The sequence below is a fragment of the Moschus berezovskii genome, chromosome 11 (genome assembly GCF_049115385.1).
Source record: "Moschus berezovskii isolate FMDL1 chromosome 11, NW_MosBer_1.0, whole genome shotgun sequence".
NCBI classification, from domain to species: Eukaryota; Metazoa; Chordata; class Mammalia; order Artiodactyla; family Moschidae; genus Moschus; species Moschus berezovskii.
The window spans coordinates 13,822,875-13,849,591 of record NC_142470.1 but is presented as its reverse complement, the minus strand read 5'-3'; the positions used below and the strand labels follow the sequence as shown (position 1 = coordinate 13,849,591).

The 26,717-nt window shown below is 55.1% G+C and overlaps 1 protein-coding gene across 2 annotated transcripts; it reads right to left on the bottom strand.

The window, feature by feature from the left end:
- Positions 1-440: 440 nt before the first annotated feature.
- On the bottom strand, positions 441-26,498 carry LHX6 (LIM homeobox 6). 2 transcript variants are annotated; one of them, XM_055400578.2, is made up of 10 exons: positions 26,216-26,498; positions 24,999-25,070; positions 24,425-24,607; positions 23,943-24,064; positions 14,973-15,193; positions 12,365-12,465; positions 12,053-12,148; positions 11,669-11,843; positions 6,978-7,081; positions 2,496-2,648 (listed from the first exon to the last, which is right to left on the bottom strand). In XM_055400578.2, exons 1-10 carry the CDS (start codon positions 26,297-26,299, stop codon positions 2,628-2,630), a joined length of 1,179 nt encoding a protein of 392 aa, XP_055256553.1. In that variant the 5' UTR covers positions 26,300-26,498; the 3' UTR covers positions 2,496-2,627. The 2 variants fall into 2 exon arrangements, with proteins under 2 accessions (XP_055256554.1, XP_055256553.1); XM_055400579.2 differs by lacking the exon at positions 6,978-7,081 and having other exon boundaries at positions 441-2,648.
- Between the last annotated feature and the right edge of the window lie 219 nt (positions 26,499-26,717).

Here is a 26,717-nt window from a genome sequence, read left to right as displayed (position 1 = left end):
GCTTCCGTCTCTGGCCTCTCAGCATCTCCTCTTGTGAACTTACTCTGTGAACTTCTCCTCTGAGGATACAGCTCAAGTGCCCCCCTCCCTAAGTCCAGACAGCACATGGGGAGGGATCAGTCTGTCTACAGCATTTGCCTGACTGAGAGCCTCTCCCGGGCCCTTCTCTGAGCCTGCAAGGTCAGCACAGGGCCCAGCAGAGTGTGGTCGGGAGTGAGGTGGGACACCAGCCAGTCTGATTTCCCGCACAGCACAGAGGAGAAACCCAGCATGATGCCTTTACCCTGCTCAGCCTCCTAGCTGGGAAACAGAACCAGCCTTCTGGGAAGGGGTTTCACTGTCTAGCAGCCCTGCTACTCTGGGGGCCTGAGCCTGAGCCCTTCACCAGAGAACAGGAAAGAAATGGAACCCTGTTGTGCTCCGGAGGTCAGTGCCAGCACTTCTACTTGCATTAACTTTATTTATTACACAAATAAGACATTTACAAAGCACAACATGAAAGGTATATAACAAAACAGACATTGGTTTTACAAAAAAGTGCTTACAATTTTTTTTTTCCGTGTATGTGTATGTGTGTGTGTGTTTCCCCCTTTTGCTTTGTATTTAAATAAATAGTCCTGATGGCCTGTAGGTTCTCAGGCTGCTCTATCAGGCTAGTGGAGACATGTCTGAACCGCAACATGCTACAACCACGTGATCCAGGCAAGGAACAGACCCTGGGGGAGGGGAGGCTCAAGGCAGAGCGGGTACTAGGTGACCCTGGGCAGGACTCGGCTGGCCACTCACCACATGATGGTGCTTGGGACTGCGATCACTGGGAGCAGAAATCAAAGGAAAGATTAGAGCTCCCCAGTCACCAGGGATTGGGCCCAGCTGCTCCTGTTAACATCAGCTCTGAGCACAGGGCTAAGCACACATTATTCACTAGGTGAGTTCTGAACTAAGCTGCACCAACTGCATTCAGAGGGGTGCCTTCTCTTTGCCCTGAGTCAGCTGGAACTATCTTTGAAAGAGAAAAGAGGCAGGTTCCGTTCAGGGGCTGCACCCGGGCCCAGCCCTCCTCCAGATCCCAGAGCGAGAATGGCATATAAGTTTTCATCTTAAGCGCCAACTTCAAGCATTTGGATTCCGAACCTTTATCCAGACTCAGTGAGATAGTGCTGTAATCGATTATTGATGTCTGCCACGGGTAAAACCAGGGACAGCAGATACCTGTGTACCATGAACTTGCTTTCCCTGCCCTAAACTCTCCTTCCCAAAGCAACATACCAGGTGAGCCAAAGGAGTAAGGATGACTTGGGCTGAAACATGCTTACTAGCAGCCTCTAATGGGAAATGCATCAGGACACAAAGTAATTCTAAAATTACAGGATAAGCTTGGGACAAATGGGCATCCCCTGAAAACATAAATCATGGTCTTGTGTAGCATGAGCCCTTTTGTTTTGGGGGGAAGAGTAGAAGGACAGGGTGGGTGTGAGCACAGCTGTCTGGTCCACATTCTCAGGAGTTGGCAAGGCTGGCTCTGGGCAGGGTTGATGGAGGAGCCCAGAAGTGCCAGCTAGAACCCTGGGCTTGGCACACTCACTCAGAATCAGGACCCTCTTTCTATGCAGAGATGGGTCCAGAATGAATGCACTGACTGACCTTTCCCTGGACTCCATTCCCCAGTCCCTTCAGGAGATGCCCCCCCCCCCAAAAAATGATGTGGCCCAAGCAGCCTCACCCATCGGGTTGCCAAGAAGTGTCCCCAAGTGTAACCTGTCCAGACATTCAGAAATGTCACCACACGGATCAAAAACCGCCTCTGCTATGTCTCCCGCACATATGCTGGAAAACTGGGGGAAAGCGGGGCCCCCAACACACACACCCCAAGCTTCCTCTTTCGTCTCCTTAAAATGGCTCTTGCCCCTCCCAGCCCAACATGCCAACTCCTTCTCCTGGGTCTCCAAACTCATGCAGGTCTTTGTTGCCCCCACCCGCTGCCTATCCCCCTGCCTCTTGGTCTGGGCAGGCCTCCATCTTTGCCCTATTGGGCCTCTCAGGGTTGGTCAGTGTCTCTTCTCTCTCTGAATTAACTTGACATAACCAGACAGATGGAAATGATAAAATTAGAACATAGCTTTCCTTTGGGGACATCCCACAAACACTGTAGAGTTTTTCAGACAAAAGCAACAGAGCGGATAACACTGGGGGTTGTTGACTATTCAGAATTTGGAGATGGTTCCAAGGAAGCAGTAAAGGCCAACACGGGAGGAAAGAAAACCTGTAAATTGGAAGGCTGTTGGCGCTGCGCAATTCAATTCGGCCTTTTGCTATTGTGATCAGCTTAAGTTGAAGAGGATGACTCCAGTCTAAATGGGAAACGCGGGCTGTTGTTTTCACCCTGGCTCCAAGTATCGGGGAGCTCTGCTTTCCTGGAGGAGGGCTCCGCAGTGCTCCTGGTGGGTTCTGGTTCTCAGCAGGAGACGGGGAGGCCAGGCCCAGGGGCCCAGCTGGCGGCGGGCAGGATGGCAGACGAGGGGTGGACGCGGAGCGGGTGATCCCTGGCAGCGGCTCGGACTCCAGGTTTCAGCGGCTGAGGGACAGCTGCAGGTCGCCCATGGACAGATGCAGAAGTGCTGGCAGCGTCAGTACTGAAAAAGGATGACCTGCAAGAGGAGGGCGTGGGAGGGGGCTGAGCCAGGGTCGGCACCACCAGGCAGCCCCCAAAGGTCCTCAAAGGCCTGCAGAAGAAGGGAGACCCAGGGCCCACATCTGAGTTCAAATCCTGGCTCAGTCGCTTGCTGTGCAACCTTGGGCAACTCACTTCACCTCTCTGAACCTGTTTCCTCATCTGTCAAACAGGGATAAGCACACCTCGCTCCCTCTCTCTCAGAATGGGGAGGAATCAGGGATTCAAGAACAGCAGCTAGCACCTCTTGGGCACACTCCCTGGCACTGGGTATAGTGCACACGGGCGTGATTTCGCAGAGCCTGGCCTTAACTCCACCAGGGTGCCCTGACACCATCTCTTTTTTACAGGGGAGGCACTGGGGCCAGAGAGGTAAAAATCAAAGAGCCTGGGATCACCTGGCCCGGAAGAGGTGGACCCAGCACAGCAACCCCAGCCTGGCTCTAGAATAAGCTCTGCTCGTTAGACTCACTGCCCCTTGCTCTCCAGGCCACCCTGAAAGTTACCAATGGTGCTTACCAAGTACCAGGCAATGGGCCAAGCCCTTCATGCGTCCAAGCACTTGGAAAGGCAGGTGGCTGAGACACACCAGGTGCCTGACACACCGAGGGCAGTGAGGGATGGACTGCTTCCTCTCCCCGTCTCCCACCTAAGATGGCTGGCTGACCTTGCACTGCCGCCAACACAGGCCCGAAGGTTTAGGTCAAGGATTATTGGCTGTCTGGCCAATGGGATGTGCCTTTTAACAGTCCAGTGCCAGGAGGAGATTTCAAGTGGGCCAAGGACATCCAGTAGGCATAGCTATATAGCTGTTCCATTTTTCGATCAAGAATATTAACAGCCCAGGTCGGTTTCCATGAGGAAGAGACGGAAGAAAGCAATGGTGATCCTTGTCATAAGAGTCATCATAATAATAATAACCAACACACATGGAGCACTTCCTGCGCACCGGGCGGCAGGTAGGCCCTGTACATATATAATCGCATTTGCTTTCAGCAACAACCTTGCATGGTGGGAACTACTATCCCCATTTTGTGGATGAAGGAACTGAGGCTTAGAGAAACCATGTTCCCAAGTCCCAGAGTGAGAAGATAGCCGAGCTGGGGTTTGGTCTGCCTGATTCTGGAGCTCACCCCTACCTTAGACTGTGCTTTCCTCTAGTCTCTGGGTTGCCTACCTGGCTTTGGGCTCTTCCTAATAGAAGCTCTCTCCAGAGGGATGACCCTGCCTGTCCATAAGCTTCTGTCTCTCCATCTGAGCATTGATGGCCAGCCTCTGATTTTTAAGAACTTTCCAAGCTCTGAACTGTGGGATCAGGGGCTGTGACCGGGAAGAAATGTTGGTTCTGGAAACTCACAGGGATGAGCAGTCCAATGACAACATGGCAGAGGCACAGGATGCTACCCCAGTGCTCAGAGCACTGTTCTCTGGGCCAGGCCAGTGCTGGTCTTGATGAGTGGGTTTGGGGGCGCTGCCCCAGGGGGCCCTGAATCTCCTCCTCGCCACGCTGGATTAGGACCGGAGGGATTTGGAAGAAAGCCCACAGGGTTCTGCACTGCCTGGACACACACCGTCTGCCAGGCCCCACATCGTCTGCCAGGCCCCAGGGGTTTGGCAAGATGTGGACAGAGAAGGTTCCTGGGAGCTGGCAGGACGGTCTGACAGTGAGAGGGCAGAAGGTCATGAGGAGGGGGAAATGTTTTTCTGTAGAGTTGCTGGACGTGAAATTGGGGCTCTGGGCCAGCAAGAGAGAACTCTGGCTCGGCAGCCAATCCCAGGGGCCAGAAACCTTCCCCAGCAAAATGCTGCCAGACCCCCAGACTGGCTCATCCTTCAGGCTGAACCAGACATAACCACAGGCTTAGCTGAGAAACCAGGAGACAAGGGCTCATCTCCAAGTGCTGAGCCCAGAGCTAACTCCTTCCAAAGATCCCCTCTGACCCCAGATAATGCCCAGGCCCTTTGCTTGAAGGTACAGGGTCCTCATTATGTGACCCCCTGTTGGCCCCCCCTCCACTTCCCTGGGCCCCAGCCACACTAAGCCCCCTGCTGTCCTTCCAGGTTCTTCCAAATCTCTGTGCCTTGGCAGGGATTCCTCACATCCCCTGCCTCTCCCCTAGAGCTGGCCATTCTGTCTTTTGGGTCCTCGAAGATTTACGTTCATCCCTTATCCTCAACTGCCCTGGGGTGTAGCTGCCCACCACCTGCTCTAAGCTACCCTGAGGACAGGGACCGTGCCAGCTCGCCTCTGAGTCCCGGTGCAGGGTGTGACAGGACGAATGCAGGCCGGGGGGCAGCTAGCCCTAGGATCAAGGCCAGCTGTACCCACACTTGCTGTGTGTCTCTGGGCGAGCTGCTGCTCTGGCTGAGCCCATGTCTGCAGGGATGAGTTGGAGTCAGCCACAGTCATCAGCCCAGGAAGGCTGTGAAGGGTGAGGTCAAAGAGAGCACCGTGCAGAAACTGTAAAGTGCGGCTCAGAAGCACGTGGTTACTGAACCAGGTGGACTTCAGATCTGAGGGGCTAGCTGCATCCCTGGACCAGTCGGGTCACCTCTCTGAGCCACTGTTGCCTCATCTTTACCATGAGGATGCCATCCTCATATCCACAGGGTGATCGGGGGCATCAGACAACATAAGTAAAGTACCTGCCATGAACAAAGAAGCTGTTTACCCAAGGCAGCCCTTGCTATGAGTATGACAGTCTCAAAGGGGATGTTCCTTGGGTGGGGTCACCCACCACTGGGGTCTCCAGAATTTGGGACTGCATACGTACTACCATTTACTTATAAACCTACTGGTCCTACTGGCTGGCTGTACCTCCACATCATCTACTTTCCCCACAGTGCCCAGCCCTCAGCCCAGCCCCACAGGTAGGTGCTTAATAAGGAGGTGGAGTAAGAGGGGCTATCCTGGAAAGGTGGTCCCACTCCTGGCTGCCTGCCAGAATCACTGGGGCTGGGTATGACACACGCGGGTCCCTGGGGTCCACCCCAGCTCCCCAGAGGGAGGCTGGGGAATCTGCCTCTCCAAGAGCTGCCCAAATGATGTCGAGGCACAGAAGACTGCTTTCAGGACTGGCTCTGTTTCTCCCCAAACCCAGCACATCCTCCGATTCCCGGGGCTCCCTGCCTCTCTGAGGACCACTACAGTGATGCTTCTAAAAGAGACCTCCAGGGCCCACCACGGTCCACGCACCTCCACCTGGCAACCTGAGGGCTCCACCCCTCACTCTTATTCCTCCCAGGCTCATGTGCCAGCAGCTCTGAATCACTCTGGGTCCCCTGAGAGCAGTGGCGGCTCATGCCTTCCCTGCCAAACCCTGAGGCTCAGGTGTGCCTTCCTCCAGGAAGCCTTCGTGTGTCTCTCCTGAGCTGTACCCCCACCCCCAGCTCCCCTGGCCCCAGCATCACAGTTGAATCACACCTGTGTCCTAACTGTTGGTCTCCTCGAGGGAAGAAACTACATTTCCTTCATTTCTGTGCTCCTGGCAACTGACTCGGGGCTCCTGGGCATAGCCTGAACATAGCAAATGTCAGTTGAAGAACTGATTTTGTGAACGAATAAAGGCACAAGTTCTCATTCCGGCTCTGTGACCTTGAGCTACCTGGGCCTCATTTTCTAAAAGAAGGGGTTGTCTGAGAGCAGTGGCTTTCAAGGCTCACTGTGAGCTGTCCTGGAGCTGAGTGGGAGGTGGCGGGGCTCTACTCCCTCTGCAGTTTCATCCAGAGTGGCTCCCCACCGACCTCATTTCATCTCCATTCTTCATTGTGAGAAAGAACAAGTGGGTTCCCGGGCTTAAGAACAGAGCTTTCAAGCCACTGGACTGGGTGACGTCCAAGCACCCTTCTGGGCGTCTAGTCCTACTGCTTGAGACAACCAGAGATCGGGTTCCACAAAGGAGGCCTTACCAGTTGACCAAGGCCACTGGCTGGCCTGCTGTCCCTGGGCCCCACCAACTCAGGATAATCACTCGCAATAGATAGGAACACAAAAGAGGAAGCAGGAGGAGGAACCCGTGAGATGGTGGGAGGCAGGGTGGTGTGTGATACAAGCCCTGCTCAGAGCCGCAACTTTTGAGCGAAGTAACTAAATCCGTAAATCTGAAAAAGAGAAGGCCAGCCGTGGTGGGGAGCCACCAGGGGGCTGGCCGCACACACCAGCACCAGATCAAGGGACTGCCTGGTGGGGATCAGGGGGGCCTGAGTGTGCCGGGCAGTGGGTGCCTGCTCAGCGATGAGAATCCTGCCAGAAACCCAATCCCGGCGGGGGCCTGTGACCCAACCCACCCAACCGGGCTCCATTTACCTTCTCCCCCCGGTTGGAGAGTGGTCCATCCATATCGGCTTTGAGGTGGACTGGGGGCGCGGTGTAAGGCAGCCGGCAGTGCACCTGCCCACACTGTACCTGACCTGTGGACGAGAGGATGCCTTGGAGCCCGTCCCCCAGTCTCCACGCAGCATCCCACCAGCCCTGGGCTCAGTGGGCTGGAGCCCTGGGGCCATTTTCACCTCTGGCACTTACCAGTGGGGTGGCCCTGGGCAAAATTTCAGTAGGGTTGGTTGCAATACCCTATGTGAATACCTTTTGGCTTCTGGGATCTTAGTTCCCTGACCAGGGATCAAACCCGTGCCCTCTGCAATGGAAGTCCTAGCCATTGGACACCACCAGGGAAGTCCCTGAAAGTCTTTATGAGCAATGAAGCTATGTGTGATAACTGTCTATTGTGTGTGTGCTCAGTTGTGTCCTACTCTTTGCGACCTCATGGACTATAGCTCATGAGGCTTCTCTCTCCGTGGAATTTTCCAGGCAAGAATACCGGAGTTGCCATTTCCTTCTCCGGCGGAATCTTCCTGACCCAGGGATCGAACCTGCATGTCTTGTGTCTCCTGCATTAGCAGATAGATTCTTTACCAACTGTGCCACCTGGGAAGCGTAGTTGATAATAACTATCTAACTCACTGAGAAACACTCATAAATGAATATGTACATGCACCCCTATGTTCACAATAGCCAAGTCAACAACCTAAATGCCCATCGATAGATAAATGGATAAAGAAAATGTGGTACATATATATGATGGAATACTACTCAGCCATAAAAAGGAAGGAAATAATGCCATTTGAAGCAACATGAATAGACCTAGAGATCCTTATAATAAGTCAAGTCAGAAAGAGAAAGACAAACACCATAAGATATCACTTGTGTGTAGAATCTAAAATACGACACAAATGAACTTTTATGAAACAGAAACAGACTCACAGATATAGAGAAAAGATTTGTGGTTGCCAAGCAGGGAGGTAAGAGAGGAATGGAGTGGGAATTTGGGGTCAGCAGATGCAAACTATTATATACAGAATGGATAAACAAGGTCCTACTGTATAGCACAGGGAACTATATTCAACATTCTCTGACAAACCATAATGGGAAAGAATATTAAAAAAGAATGTGTGTGTATATATATATATATATAATAGAATCATTTTGCTGTACAGCAAAAATTAACACATTGTAAATCAACTATATTACAGTTTAAAAGCTTTAAAAAGAGAGAAAAAAGAAATGAATATATACATTCAAGGCTGTACATTCCTATATTCAAGGCTCTACCCCATCCGTTCGAGTCCTTCCTTGGTGTGTTGTACCTTCTTATCGCCCAGGTATCACCAGGGCTTTACCCTCCTCCCCTAGAGGACTCTGTACTCACATGTCACCTTCTCTAGGATGCTCTCCCTGACCACCCTATTCACAACTGCCACCCAACACCAATACTTACCCCCTACCCTCCCTGCCTGTCTTCTCAGCTTTATTTTTTCTCCTTAGCACTGACCATCATCTGACTTACTGTATATTTTTATTGTTTATTTGATATTATCTGTCTTTGTCAGCTAGACTGAAACCTCTAATGAAGGCAGGAATTTTTGATTATTTCTAGATTCTAGACCTTTGTGGATTTCCAGGACCTAGAATAAGGCATGACATCTAGTAGGTACGCTTTAAGACTTTGCTGGGTGAATCTCTACCTGTTCCAACAGTAGAACAGTGAGGGCTAAGGCCATCCTTGGTCTGATCCAAATGTCTCATGCTTCCACCTCTTTACCACTACAGTGAAGCCTATGACCTCACTCTTCTCTGAACTTCATCCTCTTTGGTTGCAGGGGAAGGAGCCCTGGACAGAGACCTGCAATTAATATGTAACAGGAAAAGTCACTGTGCCTTTTTGAGCTACAGTTCCCTCATCTGGGGAAGATGGAGGAATTCTTAATATGGGGGAAATGGCAACCCACTCCAGTACTCTTGCCTGGAGAATCCCACGGATGGAGGAGCCTGGTAGGCTACAGTCCACGGGGTCGCAAAGAGTCAGACACAACTGAGAGACTTCACTTCACTTCACTTCAAGGGCCCATGAACAGCCTGAGATTATGTAGAGAGCTATGTGCATATGTATGCATTTCTGGAATCTTTTTTTTTTTTTTTTGAGATATTCCAAAGCTTGGAATGAGATTCCAAGCTTGAAGTAAGTGTTAGTCACTCAGTCATGCCCCAATCTTTGCGACCCCATGGTCTGCAGCCTACCAGGCTCCTCTGTCCATGAGATTTTCCAGACAAGGATACTGGAGTGGGTTGCCATTTCCTTCTCCGGGGGATCTTCCCAATCCAGGGATCGAACCTGGGTCTCCTGCACTGCAGGCAGATTCTTTACCGACTGAGCTACAAGCGAATCCCAAGCTTGAAGGCTCTGGAAAATTCAGGAACCTGTGAATTCGTGAATAGCAAAGAAAATTTCTAAGGGGACCTTCAGTCACACCACAGGAGGCAGCACGTTCAAACACCCTTCACGCCTCCTGCCCCAAGGTGGGTTCAACTTGAGGGGAAAAGGAAAGGGCATTTCAGTCCTTTCTCTAGGTGTCCCTAGGCTTGGCCAACAAACTAGGTGGATAGAATCCTGACACAGCTCTGGAGACCATGGCCCCATGCTCTGTGGGGTCACCTAGATCCATTACCAACTTCACAGCAAACGTTGGCTGGTGGCCCAGACTCCTGGTACTTAGAGAGCCCCTGGTGCTTGGCACCTTTAACAGATGAACTAGATAGTCAATGAGCTCTCTGCAGCTTGAACATGTCATTGTTTAGAAAAGAAAGGAGGAAAAGAGTCCCTCCTACTGAGCAGATGGTTCAGAAACGGAACAGAACAAAGAGACACTGGCAGACACTGCCACTTCCAACTGGCAGCCTGGTGCAGTAGGCAGGATTCTGCATTCGCAGCTCTGCAAACCAGAACCACCACTACCATCACAAGAGCAGCTAATACTTTTCCAGACTTACTAAATACTGAAGACATTAAGTCAATGATCTCATCTGATGCTCACAATACTGCTTTGAGATAAGTAGTCTCCTTTTTTAAAAAGAGATTGGATTCTTATCGTCTTCATTTTTACAGATGAAGAAACTGGTATTCCAGGATAATAAGACATTTGCCCAATGTCTCACAGCTTGTAAGTGACAGAGATGGGCTCTGAAGCCCCACAGTATGACACTAAAGCCCACATTCCATCATTAAAGAATCCTGGCTCCCACTAACTCACTGTGGACCATTGGCTTCCTCATCTGTGCAGTAGAACAGTGATGCTTAGAAACATCTGTCGAGATAGTGCCTGGCACGTGGCAGGGACTCGGGACACAGCTGTGCTCTCTCTGACCTCCCTTCTCTTTCTCTTTTACTTGAACCCAGAGAAGAGAGGGTTTGAGCTTGTGGGTGTGTTGTCGTCACCTATTTTTCTGGTCATGCCCAGCTTTGAGGAAACAATCAACAGAAACAACCTCAAAGGGAAAGAAAATCTGTGATAAGCACCCATTCAATAGCAAACTCACTAAATGCCCATCCTCCAGACATGCACAAGGCTATGCTCTCTGCGTCTTCGGTCACTCCACCAAGACCTTCCACCCCTCGCCCACAGTGCTCAGTCCCCACTGACACTCCTTCCCTCCCTCCTTCATGTGTTTATTGTCTCCCCTCCTCCCCATCCTGCCACCTGAGCCTCAGGAGCGCACAGGCTTTGGTCTGTGGTACCCCAGTGCTAGGTGGAGCTAGGAGTAAAGAACCCGGCTGCCAATGCAGGAGACACAAGACATGTGGGTTCGATCCCTGGGTCAGGAAAAGGAAATAGCAACCCACTCCAGTACCCCTGCCTGGAGAATCCCATGGACAGAGGAGCCTGGCAGAATACAGTCCATGGGATTGCAAAGAGTTGGACACAACTGACGAGACTTAGCACACAGGCATCCCAGTGCTTAGGGCACAGAAAGCACTCAAAAAATACTTACTGAACACAGTGGATCACCGTCCTGTGACGTAGCATCATTAATGTCCCAGTGTACAGATGAGAAACAGGTTCAAGGAAGTTGGTGATTTGCCCTCAGCCTCAGCTGTGGGTACTCCTGTTACCCTGGCTCTCTTCTGTGACCCAAACGCACTTATGCCAGGGTGCTTTCTGCCTACACTTGGTTCCTCTGCTGCCTGCACTCCTATTTCCCCTCTCCTTGTGTCGCACTCATTCCTACCACCTTTCTGGTCTCAGCCGGAGGAGAGGCGACATCTCCACACACTCCCATCCAGAATCTTGACTACAGGAATCACAATGAAAACCAAACGTCTCAGCTATCTGGTATCGTTTCCTGTCTCTCCCACCACAACGCAGGCTCCCCCAGGGAAGGGACTTTACTCATCTTGTTCTTTTCCTAGTCCTCGGGCCCTGGTACAGAGTGGGTGTTGAGAGAGTACGTTTTGAATGGCTTGCCTCTACGGAAGAGTCCAGCTCCACTGCGGCAGAGCTGGGGAACTTAACTCCTCTCCCCCACCTCTAGGTCCGAGTGACCGAGGAAGCCTCAGCTGCACTCACGAGGCGCAGCAAGGCCTCCCCACGCCTCCGCCACCCACGAGCGCTCGCCTATACCCGCTCTCCCACAGGCCGAGCGACCGGGGTGTCGCGGTCACTTACTCTCGATGTAGCCGTGCAGGGTGACCATGCGAGCCCGCTCGGGGCTGCTGAACGGGGAGTAGTGGATGTCGTCGGATAGGGCGGAGGGGAGGCGGGACGGCGGCGCCCCGGAGGGCGGCACCGGATGCTGCGGTGTGTGCTTTTTATGACGCGCTCGGCAGTTTTGAAACCACACCTGGAACGACAGCCTCAGCAGCCTCAGCCTCGCGGAAAGAGGATGAACGCGCCGCTGCGGGACCCCAGACGGGACTGCCTCGTCGCCACCTGAGGCAGGGCGGCCACGTGTGTCCCCCCGGACCCGCGGCTCCGCAGCCCGGCTACTCGCTCGAGGGCCCGCCCCCAGGCCCCGCCCCAGACCCGAAGGCCCCGCCCACCCGGCCCCACCTGGATGACCCTTCGGCTGAGGCCCGTCATGTCCGCAAGCTTCTGCAGCGTCTGCGCGTCGGGGTTGTTGTCCTGCGCGAACTGCGCCTGCATAACCTGCCAGGCGCCGCGGGGCGGTGAGGCACGAGCCCGCCGAGGTCGCCAAGGCCCCGGCCCAATCAGACACTCCAGCCCAGAGGCCACGCCCCCAGGCAGCTACAGCCCCTCCCCGCCACCCGCGGGTCGGGCAGGGGGGAGGAGTCAGGAGGCCCTATCAGCCCCGCCCACCAGAGGCCCCGCCCACACCCGGCCACTCGCGGCCAGCCCGGGTACCTGCAACTGCTCGGCGGTGAATGACGTCCGGGCGCGCTTAGCCGGCTTGGGCTGGCTGTCCTGTTCCGAGGGCACTGCCCCCTCCAGCGTGAGGCCGTTCCCTGGGGGCGACAGAAGTGGCTGACCACGCGTCCCCATCTCTTCTAGTGGCAGCCTGGAAAGGACGGGGGTGGGGGGAGCTGGTCCCTGGAAGTGTCAGGAGCGGAGTTGGCTGGGAGCGGGAATCCCAGGGTCCTAAGCCCCTGAACTCAGTCTTTGGGGAAGGGGCTTCTACTTCTGAGCATCTGCTCAGTACCAGACGCTTCTCTTTGGGGGTGCCCTGTACGTCTCACAACCCTGAGGATTGGTGACATTATCCTCGTGTTACAGCGGAGAATACTGAGGTTCAGAGAGAAGAAAGTCCCAGCTCTGGACCTTTCGACTAGTATTCTGAAAGCTGGCTGACTCTAGCATCCCAGTTTGGGCTCCCTCCTTGACATACTGGGGAAACCAAAGACTGATGGAGGAAGCAGGTTACAGAACTGTGATCCTAATTTTGTAAAAAAAAAAAAAAGGGGGGGGATGGAAGCAAAAAGGTTGGAAGGATATACACCAAAGACTTAGGAAGAGGGAGTGCAATTATGAAGACTCAGTGTTTTTGCAGCTTCTGAAATTTTTCCAACACATGTCATCACCTTCTCTAAGGTTTAATTTTGTTAACTGGAGTATGTGTTATTCTCTTTCCACTTAACATTACTTTTTTAATCACACTAAATATATTCCTTCCTTTTAATATCTCATTTTTCTGAATGCAAAGGTAATACATACTCCTTATCAATAACTCAGAAAATTCAGATAAGCACAAAGAAGAAAATTAAAATCTCCAGAAACTCCACCATTAGGCATAATTTTTTAATTAGGAAATAGTGTGCTGAAAGAAAGAAAGAACAAAACAAACACTCCAACATACATACATAGAACAAAATCTGGGAAGATATACACTAAAATGTGAGAGGTGGTGGCATTTGGAGTGGTCTTTATTTTCTTCTTTTTGCTTAACCATCCTTTCTAAATTTTCTATAATGGACATGTGTGTGTTTAAGTTTTACAAGTAAAGCAGTAGCCAAAACTGAGGGCTGATCAGTAAAGGAGATCTGAGGTCATAAGCCTTCAGGTTCCCTGCATGGTAGGAGTCTGGAGTCAGGCCTGGCTATGAGAGCTGGAGTGTAACTGGCAAGACTGTGGCTAGCGGTGGTGGTCCTGTTTGATCCAGATATGGAAGGAAGCTGGAGTGACTGATGGCTCATGGTGTGGGGGAAACGCTGACTCCTGGACTTTCATCCCAGCTCCACAACTGACTTGCCCAGTTTACTTGCAGGTAAATTCAGAGCACCCCAGCTTCACTTGCTCCCGACCCAGACCTACTCAGCCCTGATCCTGGCAGGAGAAAGTGACGGCCCTGCTGTGGCCAAGGCTTCCCAGGTGGTGCAGTGGTAAGGAATATACCTGCCAAAGCAGGAGACATGGGTTCGACCCCTGGTTCAGGAAGATCCTCTGGAGTAGGAAATGGCAATCTACTCCAGTATTCTTGCCTGGAAAATTCCATGGATAACCAAGCCTTGTGGGCTACAGTTCACGTAGTATCAGAGTCAGACATGACTGAGCGACTGACTGGTGCTGTGGCCATGGCCAACAGCCCTCTGGGGATTCCTGACTAGTCCTCTGACTAGAGACTGAGGCAGGGCGGTCCATACTTCCTGAGAGGCACTGGGGATGGGGCAGACACTTATGACTTAGCCCCTACAAACCCAGGAAGACCTGGGTCCTGTCCCTGAGTCTAAGTATCTTCGGAAATCTCAGTATCAAAGTCAGAAGAGATTTAGGGGTCTTTCCAAGATCCCCTGGAAAAGGGAAAGGCTAACCACTCCAGTACTCTGGCCTGGAGAATTCCATGGACTATCCATGGAGTCGAAAAGAGTCAGTCATGACTGAGCGACTTTCACTTTCACTAGTCCAATAACCATTTTCCCAATAGGAAGAGTGAGGCCCAGAGATAAAAGGCAACTTTGTAGGTCAGCGCAACCTGCCAGAGCAAAACTGAAATTCGGGTCTCTAGACTCAAAGGCCTTTCTCCTTACAGCCTAGAATGAAAACCCCATCCCCAAACCTCTGGCTTGTAGCTGCTGGGGTGGGAGTTGGAAGGAGAGGGCCGAATCATCTCTGGACGACTGGCCCAAGCCTGGTTCCAGCGAATGAGAGGGGATGAACCTCCAGGCCACCCAGAGCTATCCAAAGGAGGAGTAGGCTGCCAATGGAGTCACCGCTAGGGTTCATTGAGTGCCTCTCGGCTTTTCAGAACATCAGCCTCATCTATCTCTGAGGTGTCTTGTCGTTAGCCCCATTTTACAGAGTAGGAAACATAATTTGCAAGGACCAGCAGTGTTACTTCAGACTTGCAAACAAATGGTAGAGCCAGAAGCAAGGTCCGTGCACAGCCCCACCCCCATCCTGCCCCCAGGTGATAAGGGGGGGCGCCTGGATCTAGAGAATTTCGGGCAGTCCCTGGGGTGCTGAGGCGGCTGGGGGTCAGAGAGGTCGGGGGTGGGAGGAGTAGTGGCGGGTTGGGTACCGTTCTCCGCGGCCCTCTTGAGGTTCTCAATCATGGTGTCGTAGTGAATACGGCAGAGCACCTTCTCCTCGACCAGGCCAAACTCCTCGCCTGTGGAGAGCTGGCGCTTGCACGAGAAGCAGGCGAAACAAGCCAGGTGGTAGGCATTGCCGCGCGCCCGCCGGACCCAGTCGCTGGCGTAGATCTGTCGGCCGCACCGAGCGCACTTGGTCCCGAATCGGCTGTGGCACATGGCGGGGGAGGGGAGGAAAGGGATGGTGAGGCTCAGAGCAGCCATCCAAACCCCTGAGTCTCCGCCACACCCGGTTCCCCGAAGGACTTCACTTGTGCATTTCCCTTTGTCTGGATTCACCATCCCCTGCAGCCAAGTCCCACCTGGAAGGTGAGCTGCTGGGTGGTTTCTTACTTCCTTCTGAGTTTTCCAAATATTCTACCATGATCACTTAATTTGTATATGACATTACTCTGCTCAATAAAATACAGGGGAAATATAATAATAGTAATAATCTGGCAAATTTATGAGCACTTACCATTGCCCAGCAAGATTCTAAGTGTTTTTTGTTGATTGTCCCAATTAATCTTCATTTTGCAAATGAGGAAAATGGGGACCAGAGAGGTAAAGTGATTGGCACAAGGTCACACAGCTTGCAAGGGGAGAAGCCCTAGCCAGTCTGACTCTTGAGAAGAATAAACTGTAACCCAGTTGTAGAGAAATTTGAGAGTTTCTTGAAAGCATAGACAGATATGCACTTACTGGCTTTGTGACCCTGGACACAGTGCTTAGCTTCTCTGAGTTCTCATTTTCTTGCCCTGAGCTGAACTAGGTGACAACAGCAATGGTTAGTGCTATTGGTTTAGTGCTTTGCAGTCTATTCAGAAAGGAGCTAGTCTCAGACTCTGGAGCCTTGTGTCATTTGAACAAGAAGGAAAAGCCCAGATCAAATGCCTCACCCTCTCTCAAGCTTTCCCCGATTCTGCCGCTTCCCCTTTGCCCTCCCACTGTGTGGTGTGGCTGCCTCCACCACCACGGGACTGGGAGCCCCTCCGGGAAGCAGCAGAGTCTGGTTTACCCTGTCCCAGAAGTCAGCCCAAGGCCTGTCCCCCGAGCACCAGGGAAAGTCTTTTCTTGAAGTGGATGACTCACCCAGTGAGCCTGCGCTGACCCTCTGGTGCACACTCTTTTTCAGGGAATGATGACGCCACTCATCTAGCCCCTCAAGCTTAGAAACCTAAATCAACCACCCCTCCTTCTCAACCCAGCAACGAACAAACCACCAGCTACTGTAGGTTCCCTTTCCTAAGTATCTCTGGGGCCCATCTCCTCCTCTTCACTGCCACCACTGCTTTCCTAAGCCTTGCTCCCATCATGCACCCCTCACTGCCAATCTTTAAGTCTGTTTCCAGAGTCACCCTGGCCAACTCAGCCTCCACACAGTGGCTACAGGGAAGTTTCCAGCACGGATGCTTTATGCTGTCCCCTACCCAGCTAAAAATCTGGTGGCTCCACTCTACGCTCAGGATCTGGTCCAAGATCCTTGGAGCTGACAGAGCTCAACAGACCACATTCTCTCTTGGCTCATCTCCTCCCTAACCTTCCTCAAGATCCCTCACCCCAAACCCAAGCATGAGCCTGAGTCAGCCACGCCAGAAGGTGGTCCCAGGTCTCATGACCCCTCTGAAGCACTCCCCACTCCCCGGGCTTTCGCACAGACTGTTTCCTCTTCCTACCGCCGCGGACCTCCCACTCCTATTTCCACGGCTCCCAGCACCACCCTCTCAGCACTGAACACATCAACTTGTAAAAGTCGGGTTTCTTGGCTCTTCCTTCCACCCCGGCATCCCTGGGAAAGGATCTAGAAGATTTGCCTCTGTGTCCCCAGAGGCACATTTCCACCCAAAAGAGCACTGGGAAGCGCCTTGAGAGCGCGCAGGAACCAGCCCAGCAAATGCGTTCTGGTTACAGCCTCGCTTGCCTTGGGAAACACAAACAACTGCCGGTTGAATAAACGGTCTCAGGTTGAACTGAGTACAGAAGCGGAGGCCTCGGCCAGCACCGACTGTAGGCCTCCCTCCAGTGCCATGCCGCTCTCTGGGAAAAGGGGCTCTAGGGGACCCTGTCGGCGGCCGCGGGGTTCGCTCAGGCCGCTCTGCGCGCCTTGGCCGAATCAACCGTCCCTCAAACAGACAGAAGTGGTTCCCCACCCCGGAAATTCGGCTTCCCCAGCACAGCCCGCGGTCTCCGTTTCCAATCCTTCAGTACAGAGGAGAAGAAATCGTTTTTCCCATTTTAGTTTGCTCCCGCCGAGGGGCCGATTCCGAATTCCGCTGCCCGGCTCCATACTGGGAGAACGTCCTGGCCTCCGGAAGGAAGAAGAAGGAAGGGTCGGGTGCAGAACCCTCGCTGTGCTCCAGGGTTCTGGGCCGCAACTTTTTCCTTGCCTCCCCCTCGCCAAAGCCATGTGAAGTGGAGACTCTGACAACCAATTTGCACACGTGGAATCGGAAGTTCAAGGTGGACAAGTGACTTGTCCAAGACGACACGGAGTGTGGAACACGGGTTGAGGTCCCTTCCGACGTGCAAAAAATCCCCTAGAACCTGAGGAAGCAGCGGGACTGGAGATGCGTAGAGTTGAAACCCGGTGGTATGAACAGGAAAGGGGCCTGGTTTGACTGCGTCGCATCCCCACTCCGAGCCTTAGGTCCGGGAAACTCCCTCGCGCAGGGCCTGGGGCCTCCGCAGGCTCGGGTAGAGTGAGCCTGAAAGAGACGGTAGAGGAAGGTCCCGGCCTTGAGATGCAGGCGAGAGCTATTGCGTCTCCAGTCAGCGGTTTCCGTGTTCCGGGATCGGTGCGCAGAACCGGAGTTTAAATTCCCTGATCCTGGCGCTTTTCTCTGCGGGATTCGTCGTTTTCCGCCAGGACGCATCCAAGACTCCTCGCGCATCCCTGATCTTCCCGCTCCACGAGTCCGCGACGCCGGACGCGTTCTGAGCTTCCATTGGCCGCTCGCAGAGCCCTCATCCCCTTGTTCTGAGGCGGGAAACGCAGGCGACGTTTCAGCAACTTTATCTCCCTTCTCCTATCACCCCAAGTGCCGGGAACTGTCCCCAGCTCTAGGGTCTCCCTGCGTGCGTCGTGTCTCGGCCCAGCCAATGAAACCATCCTCGCGTTTAGATCCTCGGACGGGGATCAGGGTCATTTTGCAGTTTGGCATGCGTTTCGGGCGGCTCCTGAAGCGTGTCCCCCACTCGGGGAAGGTGGCATAAACAAGGGGCACCAGGAGGCTTACGGATCCAGGCTCTGACAAACCGACAGACTCCTTTCCCAGGCGGGCAGCGAGGCCCGAGCCGCCGAATTCCGGAAGCAGCGAAATTGGCGGCAGAGGCAACGAAACTTCAAGAAAGGGGTGTTCGGGAGCTGCGAAGGGAGCGCCAAAGGGATTAGGGGGCGCGGCCACTGCCCGCCTCCCTCCGGCCTAGTGCGCGCCCCTCCCTGGGTCCCCGAGCGCGCCACGGGGCAAAGGCGCACAGCACAGAGGCGCTTTGGGAATGGAGAGGTGTCGGAGGTAGGAAACACAGCGGCTGCAGGGAGTGAAGTGGGCGCCGCGCAACCGCCTTGCCCTCTCTCCGCGGAAGCCGGGAACGCAGACATCTGGGCACTCGTGGCTTTGCGGAGGGAGCTGTACGCCAGGGACGGAATTAGGCTAGCTCTCTTGGCCTGTCTCTCCCGGATACCGAGTAGGAGCCCAGCACAAATCTGTTGCGTGAATGAGCCTCAACGAAAGAGCCCATCGGAGTTTCACTACGACTCCTGTCCCCATTGCTAAGCTACCCCTTTTCTGGAAACCGGAGCTCAGAGTGGGAGGGCCAATGTTAAGAAGCTAGTGAGACAAGGCGCTGACACTCAAAACCAGTGTTCGCTTGTTTTGCGTTCGGGACGCTCACTTGAAGGCCTTAGAGAAGAGATCCTGAAACGAACAAGTTGCGGGGGGATGGTCCTATGCCTTCTGCTTCTTCCCTGCTTTGCAAACCCACAGGAGAAGAAGCTGAAAACAACAGAACCAGCATTTAAGAGGTTAAAACGCCCCACTCCTCGGAGGTCCCAGCCTAAGCCCCTCCCCGAACGTCTCTCTCAGCTCCCCCAACATCTGTCCCCCAACAGCTGGCGGCCGCTGGGCTGCTCTCAGCCGCGGTGGGGGGCCGCTTCCCAGCTCTGAGCCTCCCCGGGGACCCTCGGGGTCCGGGGGAGGGGGTGGGATTCCCCCGCTGGAGTATGTGGTCGGAGCTTGGGTTCAAGGGGAAACTAGGAAGAGAAGCCGGCCGGCTTGCCCTAAGTCACTAGGGCCAAGTGGGGGACAGGAACCGTTGTGGGCAGCCCCTCTTCCCAGGCCCAGCCCTGGGCACTCTCTGAACCCCACCCCCATCAACGCAAGAAGAGGTGGTTAACCCTTTACTCCCCACGCCCTTGGTGAGGAGGCAACAGGGCTAAGGACCTTGTGACCTGAACCTCCAGTCACTGGGACTCTGAGTTCACTCCTGCCTAGTACTCCCAGGGCCCACCCAGGGACAGTCAGTCAGAGCACAGAGGGTACTGCCTGTGGGAAGCCAGCCGGCCAGGTAGGGAGTCTTAGAGCCAGCAGGGGTGGGTGGGTGTGGTCTCTGCTGTTCCATGGGCCCCACCTTGCACAGGCGGCAGGTTGCTGAGATGTCTCAGCTACAGAAGAAGAGTGCCAAACAGTTAGACATAAGGATGGGAAGTCAGGCAGCCGTGAGGGTTATCCAAGTTCTGCCATTCATTAGCTGTGTGACCTCACCACTCAGGGCCTCAGCTTCCCCTCCTATAATGTAGGGGTTATGACAGTTACCTTCTCACAGGGTGGATGGGAGGATTCAATGAGATAAAGCAAGGAGATGTAAAGGGTTAACACAGTTCCCGGCTTAGAGAAGCGCTCTGTACAGTCTCCAGACAGCATTCTCTGTCCTGTCCTTTTCCACTCTCTCACTGGTGGGACACTTTCTCCATTCTCTTGGGACATGGTCTCCCCCAGTCTACAACAGGTATGACACTTAGGAGGGGAGGATCCAGAGGGGCACTGCAGATCAGTCCATGTGGGGGCAGCAGCCACAGGTTGGTGGGTGGGAGGAAACTGTCTGGTTGGTTTATTTTTTAAAAAATATTTATTTGACTGCACTGGGTCTTAATTGCAGCATGTGGGATCTAGCTCCCTGACCAGGGATCTAACCCAGGTCCCCTGCATTGGAAGCATGGAGTCTTAGCCTCTGGACCACCAGAGAAGTGCCCTGTCAGGGGTTTTGATTGTTGAGACATGAAACCCCCAGAAAGGAACACTATCTTCCCACCCCCGCCACACACAGGACTTCCCCCCTCCCACTTCTTGGAAAAAAAATAGAAAGCAAGACGGTCTTAACCCAAAAAGTGAAGAAACTAAAAGCATCACACATTTTCCTGGTGGAAAAAAAATTTTTTTTTCTGCTAGGACTCGGAGTGAGGGGAGGTGGGAATCTGATTGAAGCCACAAGGGCTGGTGAGGTCCCTGTTTGGATGGTGAGTTGGAGAAACTGAGGCAGAGAGGCCCAGTGAACTCAGAGAGGGCACACAGTCAGTGGAAAGCCAATCCCTTCCAACAAAGCTAGGAGCAGCAATGGCCCTCCAGACTCTACCCAACCCAGGCACAGCCACCTGCCTCCTGCCCCAGTGAGCTTGGAGTACTTTCCTAACATCTAGAATCCTGACCCTCCAGTGCTACCAGCTCTGCCAAAGAAGATAGAAGAGGAGTCTACAGACCAGGATCAAGAAAGGGCAACATAGCAGATAGAACTGAGAGGAAGCCCTTCCCTGGGGAATAAGACCAGAAGTCAGAGGACCTCAGATGCTACCAGTGGGGTCTTGGTCACTTCCTCCCTCCCTGCATCCTGTTCAGAAATCTTGGCCTCTCTTTGGGGTGAGTGCTCCAGCCCATTTCCCATTAGACCCTTGATCTTGGGTTTCAGGAAACAGAGGGCCAGAGAATCTGAGTGCTAGGCCCTTCCCTGAGCCCCAATCTAGAGAGGGGGCTCTGCCTTCCATGCCACCATGCTCTCTCCAGGAAGAGCTCATTTCCAGCAGCCACCCAGAGCCCAGGCTGCCGCTCAGAGCAGACAATAGTCCCTGCCTGGCGCTCCGCCTGCTTTTTTCTCTCCCTTTTTGTGGGTTTCATTATTTTTGTTACAGGTGGGGCTGCCAGGGATGAGTTATGCCTGCAGGGAGACCTGGCTAGGGGAGAAACGATCAGAGAAGCCACAATTCTTCTCTCATCCCAGGGAATGTGAGCCTTTATTCACTCTATTATCTTAACCAAAAATCTGTTTTAGTTTTGCTTTGGGGGCTATTGTCACTAGAAAAGGATTAGTGCTCAGAACCTGCAGCCCAGAAATGGCCCAGCCCCGTTCTTGCTCCCCAAGCTGTCTGAGGAAATGCCACCAGGGCGGGATGCCTCTGACACCCTGCCAGTGGTGACACCCATAGCACCTACCCTTTAGAGAGCCTCTGCTGAACCTTCCTCCCTTCACTGGCCTTCTTGGCAGCTCAGAGAGATACCCTGGTAGGAGGACACTGAGGGCAGAGAGATGCAGTGATTTGCCCGAGGCCATACAGTGATTCAGGGTTGGCCTCATGAAGTCTGGTCTCTCTGTCTCCATGATAGCTGGATTTCTCATTCTTCATCCCACTGCCGTGGAAAGGAGGGCAATGGAGCCTTTGAACAGTAGGGTCAGGATCTGAGTTTTGACTAATCCTTGAAGATCTAGGAAAGCACATCAACCAAGGAGGCTTGATCCAGCTCTGGGCATGAGTGGGGGCTGGAGAAGCAGCACAGACACGTGGGCAAGTGCTTCACAGGGTGGCGGGTCTGCTGCCACCAGGAGAACCAGGAGAGGGGGCCAGGCCTTCCTTACCCTCCACTGATGAACACAAGGAGCCCTGAATGAAAGGGCAGCTGGCTTGTTTCTTTACCAACTGGAGTCAGCCTAGAGCAGGCACCCTAACCTCTGCTTCTTGCCCTGGCCAGTGAAGAGGCAGGACAGTGGAGGGGAAAGGTCACACTCCGGTTACACACCACACAATGATAGCCCTGCCCTCACATACACACATATGTGAGGTATGAGCTGCAGCCCATACCCACAAATCCACAGGCACTTCACACCCTTGAGCCCTCAGTGCCTGGATTAAGGCCATAAGCAGAAATGCCCCTCAGAGGAGGGGTGTGTGGCGGGGTGGAGAATGATGGGATTTCAGCTTCTCACCTTGAGACCCTAGTCCAGAAGGAAGCTTGTCCTGACCAACTTGCACAACACACACATACACACACATGGTCCCAGCATTCACAGAGACACACAGTCTCCACTCACACATGAACTGACAGACAAATGATTGCTGTAAATACCCACGCTATCCACACGCCCCTCGCCCTGCTCAGTTGACACATTCACCCAGGCCACTGCACAGATCCGGACAGGCAGAGACACGTGCATCCTCGCACTTGGAGTCCCAGGCCACCTGGTAGAGCTGCCCTTGCCCATGCACACCCTAGCTTCACTTCCACTCACAGCCATGCACCGATGGAGAAGAGTCCGTTTCTCCAGCCAGGCTTCCTAAGGTGTCCTTAGAGCACCCCAGCCCCAAATACTACAAGCCTCCCCCTAGATTCAAGGTCCTCTCTTTCCAAGTTCCCAGAGACTCAAAGCCAGGGGGTAGGGGAAGCAGCATTGCCTTACATAGCATCCCCTAACTTAGAGGATCTTTCTGGGGTTGGGGTATTCCCAGAAAGGCTGCATTGGTGACCCCTCTCAGGCTAGGGATGGGGAAGGATGTCGGCGGGATGGGGGCTGCTGGTTGTAGGGGAGTATCTTTCTCCACTTCCTAAGAAAGCTCTTGGGAACAGGCGTCCTGCCCAGGAACCAATCCCACTCCACTCTCCCTGGACTCCATAGGCCCGAGTTCAGGCCTGCTTCACGCTTCCCGTAGGGATCAGTCTGGCAGTCTCTGCTTCTCTGACCTCACCGTGACCTCGACCCCATGACCCGGGCAGGGCCGAGCCGCGTGGTGAGGAGCCAGGCGCGCGTAAGCGGCGGAGATGCGGCGGGAGAACCAGCTAGGCTGCTGTCCAGAGCTGCCAGACGCGGCACCGCGGGGCCGAAGGCGCAGCCCAGGGTGATCCTACTCAGGGGCCCTGGCTGCGGCGCCCCACTACCCATTCCTGTCCCGGCAGCCCAAAGTCAGAGCCTAGACCTGGGAAGGGCTGAAGCCGGGGCCGAAACGGCGACGGAGCTAGGACTGGAACCGGCACCCGGGTCGCAAAGAGGATCCCAGACACGAAATCCTACACTCGAGCGATGCCGGGGTCTGAGTTGAGGCGGAGCAGGAGACCGAGGTCGGGGGTTAGATCGAGAGCTTGAATGTGGGTTCGGATGAGAGACCTAGGCGAGGCTAGTGCTTGAGGCCGAACCAGACCTGAATCCAGCCTCGAACTCGGCCTGGGTAAGAAGCGGGACCAGAGCCAGGACAAGAGTCTGGAGCCCAGCTCAGGGTCCTGCCGGGTAGAGACGCCGGCTTTGCTGGAGTGGGAGTAGGGTTACAACCCACGGCCGGGGGCCTCGGAGCTCGACCGACGCGCAGGGAGTCGGAACGGGAGCCTGAAGTTCAGGCAGGTACGGAGAGGGAGCCAGAGACGCGACCGAAGCCGAGTGGGCCTCAGCAACGGGAGGCGGATCACCGGCCCGAACCCCTGCCGGCACCGGCGCTCGGCCTGGAGCTCCTGGTGCTTGGCTCTGAGAGCGGGTGGGCTGGGCCCCCGTGCTGCGCCGCTCCCGGGCATTCGGGGAGAGGGGGCCTCCGGAGCCAGAGACCGAGCGCAGCTGACAAACGGCCTCTGAGCACCCCCGGCGACACTGCTGGCCCTGCGGCCGCAGCCTACCTGAAGTAGTCCATCTTGCAGAAGATTTCCTTGTTCTTGATGTAGCAGCTGTTCTGCTGCCTCAGCGACGTGCGACACACGGAGCACTCGAGGCAGCGCACGTGCCAGATGAGGTTGTTGACCTGGGGAGGGGGCGGAGACGGGGCGGCGGCTGAGCGCGGACCTCTGCGCGCGCCCGGCTCCAGCCTCCCCGGCCCCCTTTGCAGACACAGGCGCCAGAGCTCTGAAGGAACTTGTGACTTCCCCCACTTTTCTTCGGTAACATGGAAGCTCAGGGAAGTAGAAATCAACTGCCCATTTTTCAGACGGGAACCCGGGGGCGCAGAGAGACGCAAAGATTTGCCCGAAGCCGCGGAGTCTGGCCGGGGCTGAGCAAGGATTCGAATTGAGGGGGCCCGGCGCCGGCGTGGTTCCCCCTGCAGTCCACGGGGTCACAACCCACACCCCACCAACACACACGCAACACCCCGCCCCTGCCTCACCTTGAGCAGATAGCGGTCCAGGATCTCCAGGCCGCAGCTGGAGCAGATGTTCTTGCCGGCGGACGGCACGGAGGAGGCGGCAGAGGGAGGTGAGCAGACGGAAGGTGTGCTGGGCGTACAGGGAGAGGCCCGGCCCTCGTCCTTGTCCAGAGCGCCGGCCAGGGCCTCAGCGTCCGACTGAGCCTGCCGTGGGGGAGAGGGAGAAGCCGCACTTTGAGCTGCGGGTCGAGTCGGGTGCCCAGCGTTGCTGCTGCCTCGGATACAGACCCGGACCTCAGCGAACCAACCGACAACGAAATTCCCCCCAGACGACAAGCCACGGGCTACAGGACAGGAATGAAAGGGCCTACTGGAGAGAAAAGGACGGCTCCAACTTTTAGCACGCGCGTCCTAGGTGCCAGGAGCGATCAAAGCTCGCTTTCCCGACCAGAAAACCGAGGCTCAGAGAGGGACGGCGCCCTGCGGCAGTCCCCCAGCGCACCGGGCAGCTGTTCGGGGCCGGAAAACAGCGTCAGCTCCCCAGGGCCCGGCCGCCAGGGGACCGGGGACCGAAGGCAGGGCCGATCGAACTCACCATGGCGGGTGGCGCGGTCCCTTCAAGGCAGCGGGTGGTCGCTTTGCAGCCGGACCCTGGCTGGGCCATCACCTGGGGGAGGGGGGAGGGAACGCAAACGGCGGCGGCTGCAGCACTGGCTCCGCGCAGCCTGAGCCCAGCGCCTCCCCGCGCCTGTTATATAAACCGGCGCGGAACAATGAGTCCTAACTTTGTAGTGGGCATTTAAAGCCCTTCCCCACAAAAGCGGTGTCTCTCTAATGAAGCAATTTGAATTTGGATTGGATTTTTTCCCTCTCTCTCCCCCTCTCCCTGCACTTAACCCGTGGCTCTTGAAGTAATCGCTTAGTTCCCTTGCAATCCAAGCCTCTGAGGGGGAAAAAAAACACGCGCACACACACAAACTACCTGCAATTAGAAATTGTCGTGAATGCCCAAGATAAGAGGTAGCCAGAGTGTCAATTCCAACTGTCAATCAGTGAGATCCATCAGGCCGCCCAAAGAATTGCAAATTTGATTTTTTAATGGTAGTAATTAAAAATCGAATTTTTTCTCCCTCCACCCACCCCCCTTCCTCGCTCCCTTCTCTCGGCGCAAAATGCAAAAAGGAGAAAAGAGAGAAAGGAAGAACATAAAAAAGAGATTGGGGAGGGGCGCTTGAGAGAAATAAAACCCTGAGCGCCGGGAGCATCAGCCCGTCCGCCCCGCGCGCGCGGCGAAATTGATGCGGCGATGCTGACGCGGATTCAGGCGCTTTCCGAGGGCCAGTCCGAGGGAAACCCAGAGCAAAACGGGGGCGAGATCGGGGACGAAATGGGGCCCAAAAGAGAAAAAGGAGGCGTCCAAGAAGAGGAAGGAGCACCCTCCAGCCCCTCGGAGCTCCCGGGACCGGCCCCGCGCCGCGATTCTCAGCGTTGCGCCGGCACAACCCCCGGCGCATCGGCGCTATCAGCGCCTATTCAGACGGACAATACCCGCCTCGCCTCCTCTTGATTCGCCTGTGTCTTTGCTAAATCGCTTTTTGAGAAATTCCTCCAACATTTGCATAATGTGTTCCCGCTTTCCGCGACACCCCCCCTGGTGCTCGCGCGCGCTCACACACTCACAGACACACACTCCCAGGCGCACCCCCGCACCCCTCCTCCCCGCGGCCGCCCGTCGCCCGGCCCGGCCCGGCTGTGTCCCGGCCCCCGTCCGACCCCGGCCCGGGCGCCTCACCCACCCGCTCGCTCGCTCACCTGGTCGGTGGCGGGGCCGCCCTCGGCCGGCAGCCGGCAGCCCTCGGGCAGCGCCGGGGCGGCGTTCTCATGCTTCCAGTACATGGGCCGGGGAGCGGCTGGCTCGGCGGGCGCGCGGCTCGGAGAGCCGTGCCGAGAGGGGCCACGGCCGCAGTGCGAGCAAAGGCTGAACCACGAGCAGGGGGAGAGCGGAGGCGCCAGCCCCGCCGCCCCGGGCCCGGCCCCAGCCCCCGCCCCCGGCCCGCGCGCAGCCCCGGCCTCCCTGGCTGCTGCCGCCGCTGCCTCGGAGGAAGGTCCCGACAAACTTGGAGAGGCCCCCACCCCCTCCTCCTCCTCCTCCTCCTCTCCCTCCTCCTGGTCCTCCCCCCCTTCCAGCTGCGGCGGCGGCCGCCCTGCCGCTGGAGCCCCGCTCGGTTCAAGATGAGTCATGCGTGACCAATCCCCTCCCCGCCAAGGGAGAGCGAGACACACACAGCGAGGCGGCGACCCAGAGACACACACA